Source organism: Pieris brassicae, chromosome 3 (assembly GCF_905147105.1).
Source record: "Pieris brassicae chromosome 3, ilPieBrab1.1, whole genome shotgun sequence".
NCBI classification, from domain to species: Eukaryota; Metazoa; Arthropoda; class Insecta; order Lepidoptera; family Pieridae; genus Pieris; species Pieris brassicae.
The window spans coordinates 6,562,628-6,583,284 of NC_059667.1; the positions used below are offsets into that span (position 1 = coordinate 6,562,628).

General features: G+C 33.1%; 1 protein-coding gene across 1 annotated transcript in view; it reads right to left on the reverse strand.

Moving 5' to 3' along the window:
• Positions 1-4,403: 4,403 nt before the first annotated feature.
• The window catches only part of LOC123706941 (beta-1,4-glucuronyltransferase 1), a 38,109-nt gene continuing 21,855 nt past the window's right edge, over positions 4,404-20,657 (reverse strand). Inside the window, exons 3-7 of the mRNA XM_045656595.1 lie at positions 9,983-10,142; positions 9,080-9,385; positions 8,298-8,430; positions 7,070-7,203; positions 4,404-6,717 (exon numbers count right to left, since the gene is read on the reverse strand). Of these exons, the coding sequence (XP_045512551.1) occupies positions 6,520-6,717; positions 7,070-7,203; positions 8,298-8,430; positions 9,080-9,385; positions 9,983-10,142 (931 nt within the window). The 3' untranslated portion in view covers positions 4,404-6,519. The remainder of the gene's footprint in view (positions 6,718-7,069; positions 7,204-8,297; positions 8,431-9,079; positions 9,386-9,982; positions 10,143-20,657) is intronic.

A 20,657-nucleotide genomic window follows, 5' to 3' on the forward strand; every position in this document is an offset into this window, starting at 1 on the left:
CCTTGGGGACAGACCGTGATGAAACCTGCGCTAGACAAAGGCTTCTTTGACTGATTCGGTATCGCCGAATTCGCATTAAAAAGACGACGAGCTCGTCACGTGACGCGTTAAAATGGATTTTAGAACAAACAAAAGAGGACCTTGTAATTTTTTTTAGACAGTCTCGTCTTCTTACTTCTAGCATAGATAAGGATGTTACTAATGACTGGTAACAATGATGCTACATACGAGTAATATTGCTTTTTTACTTATCTAATCTTTATCTTTGATTCATTACTTAATTTATTTTTAGTTTGCTTTAATAAAAATCTATGTCTGTCCAGGGAAGTAAACTTAATATTTTTTTTAATGATTTTACGATTTGGGTTCAAAGGTCAACGTTAACGCCAAATGGATTCGTCTCGCCTTTGTTGAACCAAGTTTTCAAGACGTGAGTGTTTGCGATATCTCGAAAAGCCAAGAAGCTGTGCAATGTTTGAAGTTGTGCAACAATTTTTAGCATATTTACATATATTGCTAATGGGAAATTTGCATTGCACTGTTTACGTTATTTTTAGATCCTAGAATCCAGTGGCATTAAATGACCTAAAAATAATATTGTATAACGGATATAACACGAATTTGTTACTTAGTTACAAAACTTTTGGGTGTTTTACAGAAGTGGTGGTTAGCTAGAGACTTTCGATAAAAGAGAAATATCTTGAGTAGAGGCAAAAAATTATGTTCCCAATATTTTACTGAAGTCATAATGCGAGCAAGGCATGAGTGATTTTTGTGTGCCGTCGCCGTCGTTATTTTTCATCTAAGTATATTTATTCACCCTATAAAGTACATTATAATATATGTAAGTTAATTCATCACCCTATAATTGCCCGGTGTGGCAGTATAATCTTGCCACGAATCGAATTCTGTCCTGTACATCCTTAACAAGTCAATAATATGTTTGGGGTGTTCAAAGACTAAAATAGGTTGCGAGTTTGATCGTTGATTTCACATTCCTTTTTTCAAACCATTAAATCGCCCAATAAGCAAATATATACATTTAAAGCTTATGTTATTTACAGTTTTTTTATACATTTGCTTGTTAATTGTTCTATAACTGAACTGTCGTTGGTAATACGTTATTCATTATCGTCAACACAGATAATAAAAAAGTGGATGTCATAAGAGACTGTGTTACCTTTTAATTTCACTAACTCGTAAAAATCTAGAATTCCGAAACGTTTTATTGCAAATTAAAATGATTTAAAGGCGATTCAGAACGATTATATGTAAACGAAAAGCGAAATCAACCTTATAATCCACAATTGGTCGTTATAATTATTTTTTGTATTGTAAGTAATACCTTATATGGAGATCGTGCGATAAAACAATTCTCTTAGTCGTGATTAACATACTAATGTGAAAGGACAATGTACCTAGCTTCAGTCTACCCACGAGCTCCATTCCTCAGTTTCAAACTAAGATTCCAGTTGAGAGGAAAACGTTTAGAATTTCGTTAAAATTCCGATGAATTTTGGATTAAAATTAATGTTAGATCTCGATATGAAGTTTCTGAGTTTTGTGGACACATATAATTATATACATTTATACACCGAATTTATCGTACTTGTAAGTGTTTATAGATCATCACATTACAACAATATCACATACAGGTCAAACTGATAACCGCCTTCAAGTCGGTTAAAGAATACTCCCAAGCGTACGAAAGCGCACGTTTCGTAACTACTTCTTGCCTTTTGTATAAGGCAAAAAACAATCAAGATCTAACATTGTTACAAATTTATAGTTATTGAAGTAATCATACAGCTAACATAAATTAATTAACCAAAAAACAATAAGTAACCTTAACATATAAAAACTAAAATATATTATTTAAAGGAGTCACATTAGGCAAGGTTCCGAAGATACTGGCAGCGTAATGAATAGCCAGCTCATTGGTCACCTGTGATGTCAACATTTTGCTATTTCCGTAGAAAGTCTTATAGCGCTAGGACCCCACGGACCAAGGGTCTCAAGCCTAGACCCATGTATATGCATGCTTTAGATTTTTCAGTCACTTCCCAAGCCGCATATATACGGTAAATAAAATATTAATCGTTATACTTATTTAACTTAAAAATGCCCATTGTCGAACAGATTAACCATTGACTGGTCGGGTCGAAAGCCCCAATGGCTAAGGTCGAGACGCTGTAATCCGTTGAAAATCCTTATCAGTCAATTTCGGGCATTTGTAGGCGTAGATTATATAGGTGTCGTCGTGTTGCCTTAAAAACGAAATAGATGTTCAAACAGAAAATGTATAGCAATGTTGCGTGAGTTAAACATTGCATTTTAAACTTTAGCCGAAGAAATATTGTTCTGTTTTTAGTATTATTACTTATATAAAAAGGTTCGCTATCATTACTGTTTAAAATCTATATAATTGTTTAAATAAATACTTTTAGGATGATGGAAAACATAGCTATTACGACGTTTACCATGACACTAAGTCATAGTCAAGATTGTCATTGTGGTAAGATTCCGAAGAATACTTGGTGCAAACTAAGACCAAAGTTAGTCAAAACCAATACATTTTTGACATACAGAAGTTATATGTGCGAATGAAGTCATATAACGTGTCTATAAAGTAATATACAGAAACCCTCAAATCTTACTCACAATGTGAGCGTTCTAGCGCTACTGGATGATTATAATTAGTGGTTGCGTAACTAGTAGTACGTTAATAAATGGTTGCATGGCCAAATTGTCATTCGACAATAATATAAATTTTCTAATTCCTTTCATACTTTTAGATTCTATCTGTAAAAATAAATTATCGAAAATTACCAATCGACCGTTTTACGTCTTAATTTTTGGCAGGCGTGTACAAATGACTGCGCGCTTTAACTACCACTATTGGAGGAAGTCCGGAGACAGCATCAGAATACTGGGTTACTGGTAACATTCAGTTTCGCAATCATATGTAGGGAAAGGCCAAATTAGCAGGGTCCAAGAAGCGGCATACTCAGCAAGGCAAGACGATACTTCACACCGGGCCACCACTGGCGTCTCTATAAAGCGCAAATTCGGCTCCACGTGGAACTCCCTTGTACTTGACCGCGTTACGTTTGCTCCCTGTACTATATAATAAAACATGTAGACATGAATTTTTTTGAGTATCGTTTGTACTAATTATTGTTTTTTTTAATTATTTATTGAAATAAATACCAGCGCGTTCGATTAGCAATGTTAACTCCTAACAAACCCCCTTAAGCAAAATACACAGAACATTGCGGACTTTGATAAAGCGCTAATAACATTTATAAATGCTTTGCACGTAACTTTAGATTAACTTCATCTCACGGTAAGCTGCTCATTATTATTCTAACAATATCTTGGAATGCCCCACTAATTTGCCATTCCTGACATTTAATACTTTAAGGCTTCCCACCAAATACATCTAAAATATATCATTTATAAAATTATACTTAATAACACGGCGTAGATATCTCAAATATATATGTCCGATTTTGATGAAGCTCAGACTGTTCCTTAAAAAATCTGATATACATAAAAAACGATCATGATGTCTTTGTGACAAGACATACATATATATATATAAATAATTGATTAATGTAAAATTACTTTTAAAAGTACAAGTCCTTTGTCTCACCTAACAGTACCCTGTCACGTTCAAAACAGTCCCCTGTCATGATTTCTAGGTAAATCGCTAAATAATAATAACTTAAAAATATGAATGACTTATCATGTGCATAATTAACCAAATTTTTTTTTGTAGTGGTGTTCCCACTCCTGATATCTTGTCATATTGATCCTATTCGATTTTGGATCTTTTAAATACACGTGCCCTTTGAAAGGCTTACGTTATTTGGTAATATTAAGGAGCCTTTGAATTTGGATGTGCGTAAATTATAGTTTTATATAACTATTATACGTAGCTAATATACCTTAAATAATTAGATTTGAACTATCTATGTGTAATAAATATATCTAACCTAATCTATTACTGCGATAGTCATGTCGGTCTTACAGTTTATAGGCTTTTTTCGAGATGACATAAAAAACGAGTTAAGCATGACGTACAGACCAGAGCGGTAACGCAAGTTCGGCTCTGTACATCGAGAGCAAACATCGTATATGGCTAGAGAACGTTTAAGTATTTGCTACCGCGGTAAAAAAATAGACTACCCAGTTATTAGATAACTTAACGTTAACATAAAACGTAAATTGTAAAACTACTTTTCTATGCATTTGTCGCACTTAGGAGCAACAAAACGGGTACGGTTACATTTATACAAACCACAGTGGTCTTCTAAAGTAACATAATAAAAAATAAATTCTGTAAAATAATAAATTTAGAGATAAGGGTAAAAAATCAAAACACAACATTACTTATGTCCATTTAATCGAATACATGATTCCTGTAAATTTTTATATGTCAATTATAAAAATCATATACAATTTTATTCGTACACAAAGCATATTACATAGGAGATTATATAACAGTAATAATGCTTAGCCGAAAGAGGTTATCATTTCATGATCACATTGCAAGACTAATTTCTAACTTACGAGGCACTTCGCCCAGTGAAAACTCACCACATGCATTACCATAACCAAAACCCAAAAGCTTTATACCTTAAAATTATGATAATATAAGGATTGTATCCCGGAACGTATTTCAAGGTGACAACCGTATGTTGACAAACTAGTTCCCTGGGATTTACTATACCTAATAATCATTTTACTTATAAACAAAGTTATAAATTAAAAGGCTGAGAGATGAGTTACTTAGAGAAGATTTAGTGGTTAAGTAAGGTCATATGGTCCACAGATACTACTAACTTGAAATACGTTAAATACATATGAATAATATTGGAATCCTTGTGCGATAACGCGTCTATACAAGAGTATTGACTAATTAAAACTAAACTAAACTATCGAACGTGGTGAGTTTAAGCACTTCTTATTGAGGCCTTATTTTGCACCTAACTTACACTTATTTATACATAATAGCATGAAAAATGGACTGGCACTTAAGCGAAATAGTGACTTATAAGTTCTACTTAAAACTCCTAATTTAAAATGCAATTAGGAATTTAGTTTGTGCACCAAATACAAAAATATATACAAAATAATTTGATTCACGAATTCATTAAAATCGTATGAACTTAATTTTAATTAGCAATAAAACTCGAAATAATTACGGGGCCATCGTCTTCTTAATAATTATTTTTTACTTCGATCCATTACCATACTAAAAAAAGTAGGTTATTTTACTAGAAATAAATGATTATTTAAATTATCCCCTAACAACTTCATTAGAATGAATTTTATAGAACATGAGTAGCAGGAGGCTCACCTGATGAAAAGTGAAACCACCACCCCTGGACACTTACAGTGCCAGAAGACAAGGTCGTTGCCAGCCAGCACCAGTTGTAACTGGTAGTGGCTGACCCTTTGAAGGAGTCTATGTATAAGTAGCAATTTTCTCGTAGGTGATAGTTTTTTGTTTATAATGAAAGTTCGCCCCGCAATTTTATTAATATAAAAATAATGCAGTAAAGAAATACTTAAATAATACAGTCAAGTGTCCCTTTACTTCAAAGTTTAGTAGTATTTACATTCTAAACTAAATAAATGACTTATAGGCCTTGAATATTTTAATAGGAAACTCGATGGACTTGTTTTGTTAATAGCCGTGTTCAATATCTCCGAGTAAAGCGTCGAGTGAATTTAAATACCACTGATAACGCTGATTTTAATGTTGACTAAGTTTAATGAAAATATAATATTAAAAAAAAACACTAATGTGCGTTTTGACACATTACAGAAACGTTTTTTTTTTATGAATTTACAGAAATAATATGTTACAAATGATAGCTTTGATATTGTATGTGCGTTTACAAAATAGTCAAACTTTACTCAAACATAGTGAATGGCACTAATCTCAGTTAAACAATTTTTGAGTACTAACTTGAGTATTACGATGTTAATTTCAAAAATATATTCACTTTAAGACACTGATTCATCTGGATATTGTCTAAGTTAAAATTATCGAATGATATGTTTCGTTTACTCGTCACATGTATAAAAATGTATAAAAGGCAGGCGGAAATCGCACCCTGTATTTGCATTCCTTTAATCCACCAAAACGTGCTTAGGCAGTATAACTTGGTCACAAACACGTATAAACGAACTCAAGGTTCTGAAACGTTTTGACATCAATTGCGTCACTCTGTCTTTAAACTGTCTATTTTCTAAAGTCACCTTTGCAAACTAATTTAACATAATTCGATTGACTTGGAATGGTATTGAAATCTAAAAATATATTAAACAAAGGACTAAGACTGTCAAAACAAGCAATTAGATTGATGTCAACCCTGTAACAAGGCTTCTAGAATCTTTTGTTCTACTGTGACCAAGTTGTGTACAGTTGTGTATTAGATGTTTCGTATATGGATGCGATTCGCTTTGGTGGAAATACAATACATACTATTTTTATTTGTTTCTTCGTCACAGCGCGCAGCCATTTCTCGTACCAAACAGCTTCTTCAATTCGGGCATTATAATACTTTTAACAACTGCGGACTGTCGGCCGGCGATGGAGTCCCGTTTTGCGTTTTTCACATAATGCTTTATACCAGGCTTATGGATAAGGAATGCGTTGTTTAATATCATAAAGTCGTAATCCTTCACGCAAAGGATGTAGCCCTGAAAATTAAGTTTTTTACAAATATTAATTGAAAAGAAAGCTCCCTAGAATTTTTAGTATAATATTTATCTGCTAAACATATTTGACTGTATGTGACTTTATTATTTTCGTCAGAATAATATCAGCCTGAACAATTGTTTTGGAGCTGAATATATAATAATTTGCTATCTGAATCCTCTATGAAAGTGAATATACAGAATATTTCAAAATGAATACTTTAAGATAATCTAAACGAAATAACTCGGAATTTATTGGATTTTATTATTAACGTAACATAGCTAAATGAATGTATCTCACTACTGTAATTTTAAATATAAATAAACTTTACGTAACATTTTACGCAGCCTGTACCTGTGTCATTTTATCCTTCTTTCCATCCCAGCTTAGCCGCTCGTCATAATAGGGATCCTGGTGAGTTCCGATGAAAATCGGCTCCCAATGCACGAATTTACCACGTCGCTTACCAACGTGAAATACGTCCATCTCTGTAATAAGTTAAAACGTATTATTTTGTAGAATAAAAAAGACATTGCGACAAGACAAGATTTTGATTTTGAGATTCGTTGAGAATTTTTCCATTCTATTTGACATATTTAATAAAACATGTCTCTATCCTTATTCTCTTTGTCATGTGTTTCGTTACCTTGTATATGATATAAACAACACAACTGTCATAGCACGTTATTGGCATAAGCATAAAATTATCCTTTACAATTCGATTGTCGCGTCATTGCGTAAGAGTTGCGATTTTACGAATCAGCCTACGTACTACTTACTTAAGTATTGTCCTTTATCGCTCTTATGAATGTAATCAAATAAAAGGTCGCCATCTAGTCGCAACTCTTTAAAAACATATTATTTTGATGTCTACACCCGAACAAATATTTCCTCAGCGCTCTGTAGCAAGCAAGCATATCGATTGTCGCGCCATTGCGCAAGAGTTGCAATTTTGCAAATTATGAAGCCGTAAGTCGGGTAGTCAGTTCATTGACCCATAACACAATTAGCATGCCCCATACGTCGCTATTTGCCATAAATAGCATGTTCGTATGCTATTTACGGCTAAGATAGCTCACGATACTAACACTCTTGAGATTAATTGCTTTACAATTACACGAGCGCTCATTTGAATGCTATTTAAATTTTTCTAACGGTTCCAAAGTGCATTCGAGAGTTCTCGTAATTACCTACTAATTGATGGTTCGCCTTTATCGCGTTTCGAAAACCGATTGAGTAATGCTTATATTTTGCTGGACACACGGAAGTATATATTAGATACACAAAATAGTTAGCAACAGATAAATAAAAGTATCTACAGAGGAATCTCTCAGTTGGTCATAGATAGTTGCAAAAACTTTGACAATTTACAAGATTGGCGGGAAAATTTATGACACGACAAATTATTTAAATTCTAAGATTTGTTTTGTTTCTTTCTAATGATCATGTTTTAACTTCACGGAATTTGTAAATTAATTGCAACATCATTTTAATAATATTAGTTTCGTACATTTATGAGATATACATTTTATGTAATTTAATGAAAACATTGTACGGTTTTTATACTATTTTAAATACATACGGTTGGTCTCAGCCGCATTCATCCATTGCTGCCCCTGTGGTATATTGTGGCAGTTGGGGCAAACGAATTTATGGAAAGGTATCGCTGTTTTGTTCGCCAACATGGCACGAAGCTCTGTTTTTGAAGATGGCACCTGAAATTTGACGTTAACAATTATTATTTAACAAATAAATAAAACAGCCATTGCTTCAATTACTATTATATAAAAGTAATTATATGTATTGTTTCTAAAAATCTTTGTTTTACGCGAAAAACGGGTAGCTAAGGTAAATAAATTCGAGATAAGAATATAAATCCTTTCAAGAAGTTTTATTTAAATGAAATAGACAACAACTAAACAAAGAAACAAACGTAAGCACGAACATAAACTATTTCTTTTTATTAATGCAGTATTCGTAAAGATAAATGAGACCCAAAGTCTGGTTCTTAAAAAGCCGGCAATGCACTTGCAATGTGAGTCCATGGCGGTATCATTTAAGATCAGGTGAACCTACTACCTTACATTAAAAAAATGGTAAACGCTGTAATGGTGATGATTGCGATGCAAATATTATCGCATACATACTTACGATACCTACTACGAATACATAACGAAACTATTCCAAGAGTTAAGTCAAGTATGGTTCATTCAAAAAAGATCGAGATAATATAATGGTAAAATGACAAAACCAAAAATGTTTTGTCACGTTTACACATTTTAAAACGTACTACAGAGCGACAAGGACAAAACAAAACAGCTACAAGAGATCTATAGTGTTAATAATATGCATTTCAAAAAATACCTGATATTTGGCGTCAACTTCGAATATACTTATTGGGAAGACTCTTGGCTTGGTAGATGTGCTTAATGGCTTAGCGTTTCTCGCAATCATATTCAAGAAACGAGGAATTAAATTCGGACTAGGGTACAACTCTATATCAGAAGGAAGAATGTAGTGTGTAATTGCGGCATCTCTTGCAACATTTCGAGCGACATTGACTGGGTACAGCAGATTTTTCTCTTTCATATAAGTTGAGTTAACATTTTCGTATGGCGGCTTGGTAGAGCAGTTGTATGGTGTTTGGAGTAGCACGTCTGGGTCTGGAATCTGAAATGAAATTATAAGCGACTACAATTAAGAATATTATATATTTATTTATTTATGTCACCACATCATATATTTTGTAGGTTGTAACATATATCTACAGTATATGTTACAACCTATATTTTCTAACATATATGAGACAATTATGGTAAACATAAACGTTACAAAAAATAATACAAGATTTAACTAGTAATTCTTTGTATATTGTTAAGCAAAAAATTACTAGCGAAACAGAAGATTAGTTATCAAATAAGCACCTAACAGTGCGTGATAAGTAGTGTTTATTACGTTACATTGGCGAAATTTCGAATGAGAAGTGCCTGAACTTCTATATTCCATTAGTACACTGGTTTTAACAAATTCACCATAGACTAACTTCTAACTTCGATAACAAGTCTATGGTGGACTTGTTGTTGAATTATGAAGCTTCCATGTAAACTTTAACTAATCAGGCATTAAATTTTAGTTACATCGTTATTCAGATAACTTAACCTTTGCCAAAGAATGGTTTCACCGGGAATTTAATCTAATAACCTTTCGTCATATGTGTTCACCACTAAGCCACGGCGGTCTTTTGTTAATTTTTCCCAGAATACCAACCTTACTAGGAATATGTTTATGAGAGAAGAATATGTGGAAGGTCACAAACTGCTTAACTATCTCGTCACTCAGACAATCCCGTAAGTATCTGATGCTGTTCACGGCGGGAGTCAGGTCGGCGCCCGGCGCGTGAATAGCCAGACTCACTGGTGCCATCCATCTGTGTAAAAAAAGCATGGTTATATAAGCCCTAAATATCGTAGCAAACTAAATATATATTTCCGAAAACCAATAGGGTGAGAATCTAAAACGAAAAATGGAATGATTATAGCTAGGGTTCGATTCTGTTTGGTCAACAGCATCTTTAGTTTATATTACGTCCGCATAACAATTTTTTCAACCGTTTTACCTTGCGTATTTGTTTTAAATACGGTGAGTATTCCTGCTATTATGCTATGGTCCTACATTCTTCCTGAACGTTAGGAATATAGGACCATAGCGAAATAAAATAAAAATTGCAACTACGTAAACCATGATCGTGCATCGTACGTTATATCCAAATTCGATTAGAAAATAAAATTATTAGAAACGAGAAACTTAGGTACCATGTTAACAATAAAACACATATAAGATATAAAAAATCAAACGAATTGAGAATCTATTCTATTTAAAGTCCTTAAAACCGGAGATTTCCTAAGAAGAAAGCTACAGTATTCAGTGACAATTTATAAATTTGTTTTATTATTTAATTCACTACATACAATAGTTAATAAAAAAATCTTATGGATCAAGAGATTGCTGCTAATAAGCAGTATAGCCACTAGCTTAGCGAGCTGTGCACAAAAAGACTGGTGTTTCCCAAGGTGGGGCCCACGCCCCATAGTGCACCAATTTGATTGTTTATCCGAAAAATTTGGGACTGAAGCTAACCAAATTGGAACCTAATATATATGTGCAGCAAGCATCAAGCGCAAGGATTTCACTAATTTAAGACAATAAAAAAATCTTCGTTGTTTCGTTAAAAATTTCCTAGTGATTTCTACCTAAAACCTATCATTTAGGTTTCTTAATTCAATATTTAATATTAAAAAATAATCTAAGAAGAAAGGCTCAGGCACAAAATAGGTTAGGAAACACCACCTTTAACCTTAAAACCGACGGCGTCTCTGGGGCTGCACTTGCTTAGAAAAAAAACAGTTTTACGAAACATAAATCTGAAGCACTCCTTAGTTCGATTTTTATGTTTCTTAACAAACGAACTAATTAAATGAGCCATGTCGTGACTAGAAAAGACATTTTAATTTTTAATCAATATAATGATGTCAAGTCGATGGGAGTGTTCGCGTGACGAGGGTCGTTTACGCCTGCTCGCCGTCTATCGAACATCAGCTAACAAAGTAACGATTCAAGTATCAAAGTTCTGTTTGCTAATACTACCAGTACCACGATAGTTTAAAATTCGATTTCAATTTTGAGATTTCCTACGTAATTTTAAGGTTAAAGCGTGAGTACTTCGCATATTGAAAGAACTTCATCAAAATTAAGATTTCTCGTTAGATTCACGTCATTGGCGTGCCTTGTTAGGATTCACTAAAAAGAAAATGCTCGTTAATTCAGAGTCAAGCCAAGAGTAATATTCTGAAACGAGACTTAGCGCTTAGCCTGACTCCCTTACGTCAAAAACATATTGGATTTTGACATACGAAAGTCGCGCCACAGAATGATTATTTATTTTTACCCACACACACACACAATTGATAATAAAATACAAATAAATTTAATAGAAAATCATAGTAAGCAACGCAGTGAAAGCGCTCTTTTTAGCTTCCAATTGCATTGATTATCAATGAAATATTTCTTCAATGGCTTTGGTAACTTCAATTACTGGGCGTAAGCTTGTCGGGAGTTCTTGATATTTGGACTTAAACTAACCAACTAAGGGTTTCTGTTACCGAAAATATTGGCAAAGAAACAAAGTTACCTCTACGTTGTGAAAGTTAGGAATGTTGCCAAAGTTAAAGTGTTATAGTATTGATTTTGCAAGCCCGCATTAGGTATTATGTTACGGCAAATTTATTGATGCCTGGTTTTTCAAAAATACTACAAAACGCTTCGTCTATAGAAAGTTTATTTTCTAGACAATCGACAAGTAACAAACACTGATATGTTGGATATTGACACAGACTCGACAAATCGGTGATTCACAATTTACCTTTGATTTTTTAATTTAAGAATCATGTTGACGATAAAATTTATCGTAAACATGTTTACGAAGTATGTAATGAGGAAATATTAAATGGTTACCTAAGTAAGAATGTTGATCATACCAAGACGTAACATTTATTATCCTTAAAAAGACAGCGCTACTTGATGACAGGAAAAGATTCGGAGTCGAGACTTTATTTATTTTGGAAACAAAACAGATACATCTCTATAAAATAAAACGTAAAACACATTGGATATATCCGCAAAAAGTTTCACTGATAAAAATAAGATACAAAGCAAAACATGACAGCAGAAAGGTAAAACAGGAATGCGAACAAAGGTCGATATTAGTGGCAGATTCAACGTAGAACACATTCTGTGAAAAGGCTCGCGTAACCCAATGTTAAAGGTTCTGTACGGGCGTAGAGATTTGGCACATTGAATGGTACGAGTTCGAGAGACTTTACACTAACTAGACCTAGACTTTCGTATGTCAAAAACGTATTTGATATACAAGAGTCACACATGCCCTATGTATGCAGACAAACGTACATTTAGTCTACGGTTCAACAATTTTATTACCTATACTTGTTTAGCTCGTGAATACTTTTCACAGTATTAAAAGTATGTAAACTGTTTATAAAAAATACGTTAAAATTTAGACGGAATACCTAATATTCCATCTAAACGATCGACCAGATTTCTCGAGAAGAGAAACCTTTATCCATGTCTGGTACAACCTTCTTTGTTGTGAAGAATCTGGTGGCGGAAATATAAGACACGTTATACTTTTTAAAGCAAATCTTTTGTATATAAAATAAGTGTTCGAAAATAAATATATCGTTCCAGGAGTATTAGAATTACGAAATATTCTACTGCAAAGTGCTACACAAAGACCTTGGTTGTTGGTTAATAGACAAACGTTAGTACGTTAAACCCCTAAATGCTAGTTCGTAGTCTGCTAAGCTGTTAGATCAATAACGCACCTCGTTTGTTACTTTCGCAATGGCAACACCTCTTGGATTATTTTCATTGAAACGCAATATGGCAGCCATTTATTACAAAGAAAACCAGTTTTATATATTATGTATTGTATTCACTATAATTGTTGAAGCTAGATAGTAGTTTGTATAGTCTATATTTGATAACTGCATAGTTAAAAAAATTAGCATTATATTTATAGAGTTATAATAATATATATACCGCTAAATGAGGTATGTTATAAGTATGACGTGTTTAGAATTTAACCTAAAGGAATGATGCGGTATTTTGTGATAGAAAACTGACGTGATGGAGAGTCTTAGCTTTAATTTGTGATGATCCGTTCAGGCACTATAGGGTCATCATTTTTTTATTAGCGGCAAACATCTCACAAAGGAATGGTATATCGTTATGAATTTTAGTGTCCGAGAAATCGTAAACAAATATACACAACAATTTACCATACGAGCATAGATACAATTTATAATAACTTGGGATATGAATAGGGAACGTTGGAAATTTCTCATTTCGGAGGCCAAGACACTTTTGGGTCGCAGAGCCAGCGAAGTGGGTACAGGTTTTTTCATAGAACAGGAGGAAAACGGGCAGGATTTTAATTCTTTTAAAAAATGGTACGCTCTTTTCATGACCCCTATTTAAGTTGCATTGACTTTCTAAAGTCATCATTTATTTAAATCGATTAATAAAGTCAGTTTAGTGATAAATTTTATATAAGTTACTACTGACAATTATTCTGACACAGCTTCTTATAAAATGACGTCATACATAGGCACTAATGTCCATATTTACTGGAATGGCTAGTTGGTAAGATCCGTTGAGTCACCGAGGCCGAGCAAATTTGATAGACACGATAATCGCGCATTAAATATGTAACAACGCAGATTATTTTTTAATTGCGAGTAATAAAATATTACACTCACATTAGATTTATTCATACAAATCTTTACCGGGTTTTTACAATACCTTACGCACACTAAACTGAGCAGTGTTAGGCCTAGTGGCTTCAATGCGCGACTCTCGTCGCTGAGGTCGTAGGTTCGATCCCCGGCCGTGCACCAATGGACTTTCTTTCTATGTGCACAATTAACATTCGTTCGAACGGCGAAAGAAAACATCGAGAGGAAACCGGCTTGCCTTAGACCCAAAAAGTCGACGGCGTGTGTCAGACACAGGAGGCTGACAGATTAGATTGACAAACGATCATGAAACAGATACAAAAATCTGAGATCCAGACCTAAAAAGGTTGTAGCGCCACTGTTTTTTTTTTATTTCTTACGCACACTAAAATGTAGTATCGAAATGATAATATACATAGCCCAGCGGTGATAGTTGAATAGAATAATAACGTTCAAGCTGTTGAATGATTGAGAGTAACAATAGGACTCAGTGGTCGGCCCTGCAGTTCGACAGGCTAGCAGAAGTTATTTCCTTAATTTTGACAAACAGAAGATATAGTAATACTAAAGTTTTATACTAGTAAGTAAACTTAGATAAATGGAAAAACATATCTGAATTAAAAATTTCCACATTTATATTATAAAACTACTCAAATTTTACATAACATTAACTCACGATAAATTTTAGTTCAAAATTTGATTTTGCATACACATAGCTAAAAATATCAATTTAAGCACTATACTATATAATGATCAAAGTTAGAAAATGTTAACAAATATTTAACTGGGAGATTCCGATGTCTCGAATTTCACCTCAATGTAAACGGAAAATTTCACCTAAACAAACATGCATATTCTTGACAGTTATTTAACATATTACATAAGTTAAATTAAACAAAAGCACAAAATATTTTAAATGACTCAGTATTAGTTTGACACTCGAACCGTACTATATTTCACAGAAGGACTTACAAAAATAACAAATTTAATACAAAAGTTAACAGCCAACTATGGAAATTACTAAAGTAGTAAAATCATTCAAAAATATACGAAAAATTGAATTTTTTAAAACTAAATAATTCAAAACAAAAATCACAATTTCAACATATTAGATATAATATCATAAAAGATATGACGAGCAAAGACAGTAAGCCACTCACATATACCTATTTGACATCGCGTTTGTAAATAATATATAAGACGCAAGCATTTATATAAATTTCGCGTTCAGCTAGACTTCGATCAATAAACAAAAACGAATTAGTCTGACAAGATGACGGATGGGGGCCGTCCCCTTCGACAGCCTTTCAATGTTTGCGAGAACTGCGCATTTGTTGTGTGCATGTTATTAATATTAATGGCTGGCTCATGCACTTGGCTGGAAATTCATCAGGAACGGACAAATTCTATTATACAGACTGCATAGGTCACGCCATTGTGTTGCATTTAGGGTAAGCTTGGTTCAAAGCTGTATAAATTTTCATACGCGAGTCAGAATTGAGATCAGATGTAAACATGTAAGTTTGCGCTACATACAAATACTAGAGAACTTAGTGGACCAATTACAGCGGACATTAATAACACACGAAATCGAGCCGTAGCGGCGCAATTAAGAATTTTCTCACAAACGATAAATTAAATTTTCCCCTACAAATGTTTAACCCACATGCAGCTAGTCGCTATGCGGATAACTGTACAGTCGTGTTAAGATGGAGATTCCGTAATGGGAGATGGCTACATCTGGACTTACCGCAAGGCCATCCTCTGGCTTCGCATTCTGATGGCACTGTTTAAAATTCATCGCCGCTTGCAAAAACTCCGCTACGTGCTTATCATTATAAGCCCGTTCACAGTAATGCAATAATCGTCATACAAATTATAAGAAGACCGTTATAATAAATTAACCATGTTCTGCCATTTAACTACGTACGTATCTCAATTTTATAGATAGTGATTAAGCTGTGTGTTTTATAGCTTATAAAACATAATCGACATTAGGAAATTGCTCAGCTCTAGAATACATATTAATTAAAAAATTTATCACAGGGCTTAGATTTAGCAGTAAAACATGTTAATGGGTACGTTGGTATTCTTGAGAAGGCTGCGTTTACGAGCATCCATTCTCCGGTAATCTAAATAACAGTACAGAATAATTTTCTGCGTGTACGCATATCCGCACCAATATCCGAGTTGATTAGAAGATAGATTTCCAGTGTAATTGGTTTCCGTATTCTAAAATCAATCAAGACTTCAGCTTTCGTCATTTGTTAGAGCCAACGGTTGGCCTACATTACTGTGGGTTCATTAAAATAAAACATACTTCAATTTCGAGGCATCTCACGCCGTCTCATTACTCAATGTCAGAGCTCACGCGAACCACTCCTTAGTTTCGCTATCTCTATCAAGACGTGTATGAACTAAAAAACTTTCAAAGAACAAGTCACTTCTCAAACTGTGTAATCCCAAAATATTATCTGTTAATCAGCATATCTAAAGTGTAGTAAAACTGATAGGATATCACAAATTCCACGACAACTCAAAATAATATAGTTCAAAAATAAAAAAATCGTATAAGTGATAAGATGGTGCCGTTATGGTCTAGCGTGTTATTCTCAGATGCATTCGTTGTATCCACCTTTGCATGCAACGATTCAATTAAGAAATTTCTAAACAGTTGTTATTGGAATATGACTCATTTCGCGACACAGTTAAAAGTGAAATGTTTGTTTATGAAATAGAATTGCCGCAGAGCATTGAACCCACTCCAGGACTATATCAATATTAAAAAATATATATATTTAGAACGCAATTCAAACAAAAATCAAAACAAATATTATGTTAGAATCAAACAACAAATAACTCGATGACACAAGTGTAAAATGTAGGCTGTTTTTAAGCACAATATTACAGTTACTTAAACCAATAACGTTAATTACACAGTTCCGGTAACAACTTGATGGTATTTATTAAACAGTCTTTAATTTTACGTTTGTTGGAAACCAACACCAACCATTACACAATGGAAACCTACATACAAGCTACCCAAAAAACGCTTTTTCTCCTTCAGAGGGGTCACTAATCACTTTCTTTAAAAAAATTTTTTTTACTAACGATTCAAAACTTTTTACAGTCACTAAAATTATCTTTCCTACCTGTTCTATGCTGAAACGGAAAATATTCTTATTGTGCAACAATCCTTAAATTATAAAATATAAAGTGTTATAATAGTTATTAAGAGAAAACGAAGAAACTAGCTGCCCACAACACAGGGACTTCTAGTGTAGTGCCAGTGCACTTTCTTTTGAACTTAATATCCTTTTATTATGAATCTTAAAGACTTTCTTAACGCGTAGACTTAGGTCTGTTGATCTAAACACTGTACAGCTACTTAATAAAATAAATGTATTTGCGTATCGTGTGTACTGAAGGGAGATGTAAAAATATTAAATTTTATTTGTATTATTTTAAATTCCTAACGATGAGAAAGTCGGTTTATATCTGAGCAACAAAGAATGCTTTGTGAAAGATTGTTGACCAGATTCAAAATAAGTAAAGACGCAAATCAATAGAAATTCTATTTTTAAAATGCTTCAATTTGTTCTATTTGGAATAAATGACTAAATTGCAAATTAACATTAAGTAGATCTTGGTGACAGATCTCTTCACGGAGATTGAGTATGCGCCGAGGAATTAGATCGCTTGGATTTCGTGAGCACGTGGTGATATCGTGCAAACAGGTTCTATCATTACCACCTCCACGTGAAACACTTTTAAATGGTCGTTTATAAATCTATTATTTGTAATCGAGCTTGTGTATGTCTTGATTAAATAAAGGAATAGAATCTTTATTACACCATTAATTTGAAATTTAGTTCCTTTTGTTTGTTAATTAATAAGGTCTTTACGTCGAAAGAATACATTTTCCTTTGTGTCATGTCTATTTAAATGCGCCGAAATGCTGGTTTCACAAATACAGTAACAATTACTATAAATATATTATGATTAAAACCAAAAATAAATAATAACTTTAAGTTACTCACGGAGAATGCTTCTGATCAATGATAAAATTATTTAAGTGGCCCAAAACACGAAGTAATGATAGAAATCTTATAAGTATTGCATTATTTGATCCGAATTGCAACACAGTGTTACATCAACTGTAAGTTGCATCCAACAAAGCTTTTGATTACGAAATCTTAAGCTTTCAATTGCAGTCTAGCGGATCAAATTTTTAATCGGCTATGAAGCTTATGAACGTAAATCTTTATATTATTTTTATAATACTAATACAAGGAAAATATTTTTACACAATCTGTTAGTGTTTTCCTTTAACAGATTTCAGTATGTAGTTTATTATTATATTATATAGTTTTAATAAATCTTCTAGTATATAGAAGAGTACTATGGTGTTATTACTACCTGCTGCTGCTGCTGTGGTGTCTGGCAGAATGACCAGCGCTGTGGAACAACTCTGCATAATGCAATCTCAGTATAATGCTGAGCCAGTGCCAATTACAACCACAGCACAATTGTTCTTTAAAAAAAATGTTATCTCTCTTTTTTTGTTCTTTGATTATTGTTATATTGTGTGTGTGTTTTGTTAGTAATAAATGTTTTATCTATGTCTATGCTTAAGAATCACTTTCACTTGAATTAAATCAAACATTGTTATAATATTTAACGTTATAAATTATAAGAATATTACTGCACCTATATCAGTCACGCAATACGATAATAAAGACAGCAATTTGACAGCAGTCTACTTAAATAGTTTTATTTGGGCTTTTTAATTAACTGACCTCAAAAAACAGAATGTATTCTTAACACTACATCATATCATATCAAGTAAACGATCAATATATTGGGGTGACATTAATTTCATTTCATTTAACTTCGTAATAAAAGCAAAACTAACAAAAAATCTAAAGTATCTTTATTCCCCTTCGAAGGATTTTTTTTTAAAATTAAATAATCAATATAGGGTTTGTCATGCGGAACAACTCATAGGTTTTACCTTTGAATCATATAAATATACTTGAATTAAAAAATACCATTGTTACAAGGTGCGCAATGTCAATTTCCCCGTGTACGTAAGATTATGCGGCGTACATAATTAATAACAGCTTATAAACGATAAATAATCAATACAAATTAAACATAAAGGATTTAGCCTTTAGCCGAATTAAGCCTTTTGATTTAACATAATAATAGTTAATTTATACGACACCTCCAGGTTGAGTCAAATTTTAAAATTTACAGAGGCCTTACTACGCATGACTCTGAGGTGCAAAAAACTAAACAGACACATCGCATGCTTATAAACTCTTAGCTACACTATTAAATACACGCACACACACACATATTCACACATACTTAATGTCTTATAAGACTTGTGTTTGTTTTAGTATTACTTGTAACACTAAACCTACTTTTCTCAAAAAACTGTTTTAAACATGTACCATGTACCACTGACTAATTGTTTTCCAGTTACCCACAACACGGGGACTCCCTAGTGTGTAGTGGGGACTAACGACATATAAATTTTGTCACAACCTATTTGTCATGAAGTTTTTATTTATTTAAGCTCATAAGAACGTTCTTAAAGCGGTAGTGACCAATGCTGTTAAGGCCCTATACCAGCACGAATTGCTTTGTCAGTGGCTGTTTATATTTATGTTCTATCGAGTGAAGTTATTTAAATCTTTCAAAATGGACCAATAAACTACTCAACTCTACCATATATTTTTTCCATTCGCCCCTTCAGGAAATGATGACAATAAATGGAAATAAACAATGTACTTTTTTGGAGTTTGGCGACCGGATAGGTCCTTAAAGGCTTCTGATTTTCAATTCAATTTAAAAAAACAGAATTTTTAAGCTTTTATGAATAACAATTTTATAAATATTGAGTGATTTCTAGATGGTGTTATCCTGGTGGTTTTCCCTATAGCCAGCTGTTTGAATTTTGAAGAACTGTCATATGATTTCTCCTTGACATAATCACGCAATGTATGATCGGTGTCGCGTCGATTCACACATTTTCACTTTTAGTCTTGGAATTTGTGGAACGTTAATAGATTGAACTGGTTTTGGATTCGATTAAACGCAATATGAAACGATGACGAGGCCTTGCGGAAAATTAATGGCCTGGGGCCGAAACTAATTTAGTTAAACGGTGTTGAACGTCGCTTTTATTATCTATTTTCGTATCTATATAATTCGTTTAACTATTTATGGTACAGACTTTAGTTTGAAGTACAATCAATCCTTAAAGGACATGGAATTTAAAAGTTAAGTGTCTTCAGTCTTCTTGGCTAAATAATTATATCATTAAATATACTGTGCGAAGCGTAACCGTAAATAAAATATCATTCAATTGTTTAAAATGATAAAAATATCGCAGTCTGGACGAATTAATGATGACTCTTTAATCATTTTAATTATGTTTATTTTTCAGTCATTTCCTATAAATGTTTATTCCTCTGTTTGAGTTTTTCTATGCAAAATAAAAACTGTTTCTCAGGTTAGACTTATAGTATTTATTTATAAAAATAAATTCAATTAACACAATATGTTCGGTAAAAAATGCAGTAATGTATAATTTGTTTGAGTTCATTCAACCGTGAATCCTG